Here is an 8,950-nt window from a genome sequence, read left to right on the forward strand (position 1 = left end):
CTAGATGTGCCAAGCTTATAGACATACCCCAAGAGACTTGCAGCTGTAATTGCTGCAAAAGGTGGCTCTACAAAGTATTGACTTTGAGGGGTGAATAGTTATGTATGCTCAAGTTAATTTTTTTTGGTCTTATTTCTTGTTTGTTTCACAAAAAATATTTGGCATCTTGAAAGTGGTTGTGTAAATCAAATGATACAAACACCCAAAAAATAAATTTGTAAGGCAACAAAATAGGGAAAAATGCCAAGGGGGTGAATACTTTCGCAAGCCACTGTATTGGTGTTTAAATTTGCAACAACAAATCTCTGTGTAGAATTATAGGAATACAGCTTGAAAAAGGCCAAGAGTCGGGCCTTTAAAATGTTCCTTCCCAGAGCCCGAGACGTGGTTTGTCCGGCTACGCGCTGCCGAGATCAGTTAAACTCCTTGTATCCTTTTTTTTTTCTCACTCAAGTTGTGCTCTGTTTATTTAGGGGGGGGGGGGGTCCCTGATGAATTTGCTATCAAGAAAGGGGTCCCCGGACCGTTAAGTTTGAGAACCCCTGGTATAGACAATAGTATTAGCAGCTGCATGGCATGTACTGCTATGTCAGCATATATTCACAGGGACATTTGCCACTGAGTGAAAGTGGGCACTTTAAGGGGACATAAGTGTTTCCCATGACCGCATCCTGTGATTTTAACCAATTATGAGTAGGCATTGCCAAATAATTTACATTAGATGATTGTTTTGTAGTAAAAAAATGTGAAGATGGCACATTTATGTTAATGTTGGGGTGGTGCTGGAAATGAATATAATGCAGAACACTTTTGAATTTTCCCTATTTATGTAAAACCAAATGTGAGCATTGCGAAACCTGGTTGGTTTAAGGTTACAGGTGTTTTGACCGGTGGACTGTTTTCACCTCTCAGCCCCCTAGTGTAGCAACCATTTAGACGCTTGTCAGGGTCCAGGCCTTGCAGCCATACAGGAACCTCAGCTTAAAAAATGTACAGTATACAAGACCAACTAAATCCAACTGAATTTTATATTTGAAAGTGATTCAGTGCCAACAAGCATTGACTGAGACGAGATGTTTCTATTCATGTTAGTTTTTATAATACATTTCAGTTTAAATCTACATCAATACAGCGAGTACAAGAAAATAGCATAAATGTGGAATATACTATCTAGATTCATCTTTTCTTGACACAAACATCCTTTCACTCCCATTCCTGAACAGTAAAAAAAGAAACACAAAAGAACATTGAGTGTTGAGGGACAGTGCTGTGGGGTACTACTGCCCGATAGCCATACAGAGACTGAGAATGGGAACCAACAAAGTCAGATGAAAAGCCAAAGCAAAGATTCCAACTATGATACAAAAGAACTGCAGTTGCATCGAACTTAGAATACATCATACGTAACCTGCTGCAGAGTATCAAAAAGGTTTTACACAAAGACCTTCCTTATATTATGTTATTGATTTTAAAAAAGGATTTTCGATTTACAATCTAAGGCTTGCCCGTCGTTTGAGTTCCAACGAGCTTCTAAAGAGTATGTATACAAAGTTCCTTTTCCTCTCTTGTGTCTTCCTGGTTTTCTGATGTGGAGGGACGGAGGGCACTGCAGCTCCAGTTTGAAGACTAGCTTCCTGGTAGCTAGGCGCTCCAACTGAGGTCCAGTTCAGAGCTCTCCTACTCTGTATGGTCCAACAGCTCCACTGCCCAGTGAGAGAAGGATGGGAAGTGAAGACTCCACTTCAAACAGTGTCAATATGGAGTCAGTAGCCCTCGGGCCTCAAGTTCTCAAGATTCAGGGGCCACTGGGTTCTGTGCCGACTCCGAGGCAGAGGGGTCCTCCGGGCTAGACTGGGAGGGCTCCGTGCTCGCTGAAGGAGGGGACGGGGTGGACTCTGGGAGGGCTGTGGGGGGTGAGATGGCCTCTTTTACAGGGGGTGTAGTGGGGGTTGGTACAGGGGTGGTGATGACAGTGGAGGGAGGGGGCTGTGGTATACCTACAGGGGAGGCCGCAGGTGGCTGCTGGTTGGGGGGCTGTGTCACAGGCTTTGCCAGTATGAGCGGAGGGGCTGGTTTCTGCATTATCTGGAGCATGGCGGGTTTAGCCTGCACGAGCTGGGTGACCGGTTTGGCCTGCACGAGCTGGGTGACCGGTTTGGCCTGCACGAGCTGGGTGACCGGTTTGGCCTGCACGAGCTGGGTGACCGGTTTGGCCTGCACGAGCTGGGTGACCGGTTTGGCCTGCACGAGCTGGGTGACCGGTTTGGCCTGCACGAGCTGGGTGACCGGTTTGGCCCGCACGAGCTGGGTGACTGGTTTGGCCTGTATGAGCTGGGTGACTGGTTTGGCCTGTATGAGCTGGGTGACTGGTTTGGCCTGTATGAGCTGAGCTAGCTGGCCTGAGAGCTGGGCTGAGAGGTTGCCCTGCGTTAGCTGAGCTAGCTGGGCTGCCGGGATGGTGATGATGGTGATCTTCTCTCCGCTCTTGGCCCCGGAGGGCATCATGGTGGGCAGGGTCTGGATCACCAGCTTGGGCCCGTTGGCGTGGGTGTTGCCCAGGGTGATGGGAGCCTGGGTGGTGAAGACGGTGGAGGAGTTGAGGGTCATCTGACCCAGCGTCGTCGTCATGACCATGGGCATGGCCAAACGCATGGTCCTGTACATCAGACAGAAACAAAAACAGATTTATTCATGAACCTTCCAAATGAGTTCACTGTGCATTTGTATGAAGATGTACAGAGAGAGAGCATGCATAATTATTTCATCACTAATCATGCTTCACCTGTTGCCGGACGCAGTGGGGACGACAGTGACATAACTCTGCTTTGTCTGGGTGGAGGTGGCAGGGTCAAGGGTCAGGGTCTGGACCGCCCGGTGGTGCTCAGAGGGTTCCCCCTCACCCTCCTCGCCCTCCTCATCCCCGTCATCGTCGATCACCCTGATGTTCTTGGGCATGTCTTTAAACTGGTAAGCCAGTCTCTGACCCTCCACCTTCGCTAAGATCCCCCGCTGGTAGTAATACCTAGACAGGGACAACCCTACCAGTCAGACGACTGCACTTACACTCAGAATACGTGCGGAAATACAACCCAAGATGTCATTTAACACAAGTGTCACAGCCTAGCATGTATATTGAAAAGGGGACTTTAAAAAGGGTCAAATTCATGCATTTTAAACAGGCATTCTAGCCAAAATCTAGAATGTCATTAGTCATTCCTTAGCATAAAAGTAGTAAAGATATGTTGGGTCAACAAGTCAGCCTTACTCACTAACCATAGTGAGGAATTGCCTATCAAACAGAATGGTATCCCGTGGTTACCTGAGTGCCCTGCCCATGGTCTCGTAGTTCATGTCAGGTTTGTTCTTGTGTTTGCCCCACAGTTTGGAAACCGCCTTGGAGTCCACCAGTTTGAAGATGCCCTTGTCCCGCTGCATCCACTTGATGTACCTGGGACAGGTGTTCTTGTCCTGGAGGAGATCCAACAGGAACTCCCATAGGTAGGTGGTGCTCCCTGGAGGACAGCGGGAGAGAAGACCAACGTCATTCATAGAGGACCTCTCACACAGGCTGATTCCTGAATCAGCCTGTGTGAGTTGCTAGCTTGAGTGTGAGTTGCTAGCTTGAGTGTGAGTTGCTAGCTTGAGTGTGAGTTGCTAGCTTGAGTGTGAGTTGCTAGCTTGAGTTGCTCTACGTAGAGAAGCATCCCTTCATGGGCTTGACAAACCCTAGCCCCTGCTGTGTGGGGTACCTTTTCCCTCTCTGGGTCTCTTCCTGATCCCCAGGTCAATGGTGCAGTTGGTGTCAGGCTGAGGCTGTTGTGTCTTCGACTTCCTTCCCCCTGCAAGGAAACAAACAAAACAACTTAGTACACTTCCTATAGAGGACCAAGCATGCCCCCATTCTCATCGACGGGGCAGCAGTGAAGCAGGTTGAGAGCTTCAAGTTCCTTGGTGTCCACCTCGCCAACAAACATGGTCCAAGCACACCAAGACAGTTGTGAAGAGGGCACGACAAAACCTATTCCCCCTCAAGAGACTGAAAAGATTTGGCATGGGTTCTCAGATCCTCAAAAGGTTCTACAGCTGCACCATCGAGAGCATCCTGACTGGTTGCATCACTGCCTGGTATGGCAACTGCTTGGCCTCCGACTGCAAGGCACTACAGTGGGTAGTGCGAACAGCCCAGTACATCACTGGGGCCAAGCTTCCTGCCATCCAGGACTTCCACACCAGACGGTGTCAGAGGACACTAAAAATTGTCAAAGACTCCAGCCAACCTAGTCATAGACTGTTCTCTCTGCTACCGCATGGCAAGCGGTACCGGAGCGCCATGTCTAGGTCCAAGAGGCTTCTAAACAGCTTCTACTCCCCAAGCCATAAGACACCTGAACATCTAGTCAAATGGCTTCCCAGACTATTTACATTGCTGCCCCCCCCGCTACTCTGTTGTCATCTCTGCATAGTCACTTTAATAACTCTACCTACATGTACATACTACCTCAACTAACCGGTGACCCCGCACATTGACTCTGTATCGGTAGCCCCCTGTATATAGTCTCGCTATTGTTATTTACTGCTGCTCTTTAACTACTTGTTACTTTTATCCTTTTTTTTTTAACTGCATTGTTGGTTAGGGGCTCGTAAGTAAGCATTTCACTAAGGTCTACACCTGTTGTACTCGGCGCATTTGACTAATAAAATTTGATTTATAATATACAACTTTTAATACTGGATTGGACACGGTGATCAACACAGAGACGGAGTACGAAAGCATTTGGTTGGTGTCGGAGGCAGACCTTTCTTCTTCTTGGCAGAGGGAGGCTCGTAGTCGGGGGGTATAGGGAAGCTGTCCTCCTCCATGGGCTCACACTCTGTAGACACCTCCACCACCGTCTCCATCATCACATCCTCCACTGAGACACACACAGAGACAATAGTTTTCATTATTAAAACCACAGAGCAGTGATTCAACTCAGACTGGCAAATGGTAATAAAACAAACTTAGTGGTACAATGAACTGACAGGTTACACGGCAAATAAATTAAATAAACAGTCGGCATCATGTCCTACCCACTTGTAATGCCTGGTCCCCAGCAAGGCCAGTGGGGGAGGGGTTGAGTGGTTACCTGTGTTGCGGTCTCCATGGAAACTGCTAGGGGAGTCCATGTGAAGAAGGGCCTCGGCAGCTTCGAAGGTCTTATCAAAGCACATGGTGCCCCCGTGTGATGACACCTCTACTACGACAACACAGGAGCGATGAGGAGGAAGGAGAGAGGTTAGAGAAGTGAACATCCATTCTACGTTTCAAGTCAATGTAATGTTCATTCAACTAGTTTATTTCAATAATTATTTAACCATACCGCCCTATGGCTGGGGCCCTATAACCGCAGACACCACAAACAATCCCCCTTGGAAACAGTTAGCTGGGCAAGACAGCTGTTGTCTTTCTGTAAAAAATGAGTGGTGAGGCGAAGTAAACCTGTACTTTTGAGAAAAGGGTAGTAAACTGTGTAGCCTTTATCGCACTCATTCACTTTTTTCCCCTTTACGACCCTCCTCCCATTCCATGTTTGATCATGTTTGATCGTGCATAGCAACAACTGCCTACAGAAGTAGTTTCATCTTTAGGGTGGTCATTGGTCAACATCCAATAAAACTGTCCCCTCCCTCAAGCATCAATAACTTCTGTCATTCTTCCAATGGGCTCAGCTTATACACCACCAGATGTCCTTTCTTGAGTTGGTCCTGGATGGAAACAATACTGTCCCACTACTACTCTCAGTGGCAATGTCAACTCTTAAGGAGCTAAGTTATGTCTAACACCCACACTCCTCTTGCCTCCCTCTCTAAAGCGATGATTAAGCATCCAACCCTTGCACGTCTCTCTATCAACACAATCCAAACCCTCCATCTCACTGCTGAAATACGTCACTGTCCAACCATGTACCCCCACCTCTCTCCCTGCAGCCCTCTCACCTGTCTCCACCACCTCTGTGACCACCTCCTGCTCGTCTCCCACGTCCTGCATCAGGTAGGTCCCGTCATCGTAGACCAGCACCTGGGCAGCGTAGCACTGCTCCACCTGGGCACTGGGAACCTCCTCCACCACCACAGCAGGATACTCCTCCCCATCCTCCCCTATTACCGTCTCCACTATCTCCTGCACCACCTCCCCCTCCTCACTCTGGAGACAGGACAGCGAGACACATTGAGGGCAAGCTGAAACGTCCATTGTGTGTATGTTTGAACATTGTTTAATTATTTACTCCACAAAACTGCAGGACAGAGATGCTATGGTCACCAGACAAAGAAGTTGTTATTTATTGGTTCACTTCACAATATTGTTTATGTTGATGAGATCAGCCGTGGCCCTACTGCTTTACATTTAGAATAAGCTTCTGGGTTGCGCTGGTATAGCAAGTGAAATACCTTTTTGTATGGGGAAGGTTAGGGCCAGGCAGTGGTGGGTATACGTTGTCGTATACTGACTTATTTTTCAGTGGGCATTGCGTATACTCACGTCTTAATCCCTACGATGAGTATCTAAGTAGTGTAGTGGAGGTATACGCCGTATTAATTAATACGGCTGATGGAACAGGTCAGAATGTTTAGCTTAAAATGTTGATCAACTATTAAATGTGCACATGGCGGTAGGCCTACGGGCAAAAGTTCCAAAATGAAATTTGTGGGAAAACACTGTTCTAAAATGCTCACTGCACATGCAAGCGGTTTCATGAACAGAGATGTAAATATCAGCTAGATATTTAGAAAGAGGGTAGATCTAAAGATGCAACAATTCTCACGGGTTGCTAATATGACTAGCATAATGCCTTTGTCTGCTAAACAATGAAACAAAGTTGATTTGAGAGCCAATAGAACAGGTGAGTGCACATGAGGAAGTCTTTATAAAATAATTGCCTTCACGTTTCTATGGTGAGATTTTGGCTATAGGTTAAACATGCCTTAGCAAGGTAAGACGCCTCAGAATATGAAGTAAAACGCCCAGGTTTCAAACAATTCAGGAACAGGGAAAATATAGTAATGCTAATGATAGGCCTAACTGTCTTCTGGTAGATGGAAAGACTTTCCCAAAAACCTTCTTAATTAAATGTTAACTAGCTACAAAGTAGATTATGCCTCTCTCCCAGAATGATATCATGATTATTAGCATCAATCCAGTGGCCATTTGTTTTGCAAACTCCATCTCATGTGCGCTACAGAAACACCACTAACAAAACAACAGTGCTAGGTGCCTGTGCAGTTTAATTTAAGGGTAACTAGACTCAAATCTATATTTCTTCGACTACCTCAAAGTAGTCTCCTGGTGTGGTTTAAGCATTATTGTGGGCTTGGAACATCCAATTTTTTTGTTTTTCTATTAGTGTGAGAGAGAGAACCTGAATAAAAATTAAGAAAATAACTTAGATCTGTGAATTTCTGATTCAGTTGACAGCCTTGTTTATCTGTTTCAATAGTAGGCCTATTATTAGCCTACTTGTACAGTTTGGTTTGGCCTGACTGTGAAAGACCAATTTTGGAGTTATCATTTTAGGTCATTCAGAGTGCCACTGTTTGTCATATACTTTTTCCAAATAGGCCACCTTTCCTTCACCGGACAGGCCATTAGGGTAATATTGGGCAAAATTAGAGTACACCCACTTCTCCAGGCACTACACCACAGGGGCCTGGTGATACTATCTTACCTGTTCAGTCTCTTCCATGACAGTGACGTACTCCACCATATTCCCTCCACCATCTGCCACCACAACAGAGGTCATCACTCATTCCTACGGGAATAAAACAGTTTCAGGAAGGGAACCTGAGCCACCCTCTTCCCCATCACAGACTAGGAATAGTTCTGTATCGGGCCCTAAAGTAAGTACTAGTATCTTCATCACTGCTAACTGAGAAACTGAACTAATACTAACGTAAATGTATACAACATAATAATAGTGCGAAATTGATCATTTGAAAACCTTTTTCAGAAATAGTACGGAGCAAACTCTGCACACTGTATAATCCAATACTTGCTGGTTCGGACATCACGTTCACAAGCGTGCATCAATGTTTACATAATTTGAGCAGTTTCCGGCCTGTACTGTAACAAACGTTAGCTCTAGTTACCTAGCCAGTAACGTTAGTTTACTGTACATTGATTGGTATATAACGTTAGGCGTGTGTTCTACATTGTGTGTGTTATAGAGATGAAATAGAAGCAAGTTAAATAACGTTAGCTAGCTTGTTAGCGGCCAACAGACTAAAATAGCGAACGTTAGCTAGATGGTTTGTTAGCTAGCAACGCTAAAGTTGGCTATCATATGGCCATCCTTGCCCGATAAACACCACATATCCAATAATGGTATTGTATAAAATCTCGCAAAAATAACGTTCCTTACCTTCGTATGTTGCTTTTCCTCCGGTGGATAGCTTCACGCTAGGCCTAACGTTAGCTGTGTGAACTAACTGCTAGCTATCCAAGTTGACCAGACCGACGTCGACGTGCTCCTCAATTGAAATACTCTCAACTGTTTGCAAGCTAGTTGTAGCAAAATTTGGATTTTTACGGACAAACAATACTAAAATGCTATATATTGCATTTGTTTACGTTAGTTCTGTTTTACAGGATGTTTCGATCTCACTGCTTTCCTGCGCGCCGTCTCTTCGCGGAGGGAGTCAGCTCAACCTCCTGGAGCCCGATAGCGAATGACACATTGACAATGATGACGTCAGAGCACCGCGCTACGAGCCCCTGTCTTGTGGCCCCAGTCGTTACAAAAACTCACTGGTCGATAAAGCCCTTTCAGAACACTTCTGTAAATAGAAATGGCTACATGAATACATCCATTGTGATTACTGGACGACTGCAGGAGTATGTCATAATTAACTACATGAGCTGCAGTCTGAATATTGTGTTGTAGTCCTATGGTTGTGAGTTTATTTACTCATCCCC

At 45.9% G+C, this 8,950-nt stretch overlaps 1 protein-coding gene across 2 annotated transcripts; it reads right to left on the minus strand.

The window, feature by feature from the left end:
• Positions 1 to 1,076: 1,076 nt before the first annotated feature.
• LOC106611780 (ETS-related transcription factor Elf-2) lies at positions 1,077 to 8,725 on the minus strand. 2 transcript variants are annotated; one of them, XM_014212357.2, is made up of 9 exons: positions 8,397 to 8,725; positions 7,704 to 7,787; positions 5,977 to 6,184; positions 5,127 to 5,234; positions 4,797 to 4,913; positions 3,750 to 3,839; positions 3,320 to 3,512; positions 2,783 to 3,022; positions 1,077 to 2,656 (listed from the first exon to the last, which is right to left on the minus strand). In XM_014212357.2, exons 2-9 carry the CDS (start codon positions 7,776 to 7,778, stop codon positions 1,789 to 1,791), a joined length of 1,899 nt encoding a protein of 632 aa, XP_014067832.2. In that variant the 5' UTR covers positions 7,779 to 7,787; positions 8,397 to 8,725; the 3' UTR covers positions 1,077 to 1,788. The 2 variants fall into 2 exon arrangements, with proteins under 2 accessions (XP_014067832.2, XP_014067831.2); XM_014212356.2 differs by having other exon boundaries at positions 5,127 to 5,237.
• Positions 8,726 to 8,950: the final 225 nt, after the last annotated feature.

This window comes from Salmo salar, chromosome ssa09 (genome assembly GCF_905237065.1).
Source record: "Salmo salar chromosome ssa09, Ssal_v3.1, whole genome shotgun sequence".
Taxonomy (NCBI): Eukaryota; Metazoa; Chordata; class Actinopteri; order Salmoniformes; family Salmonidae; genus Salmo; species Salmo salar.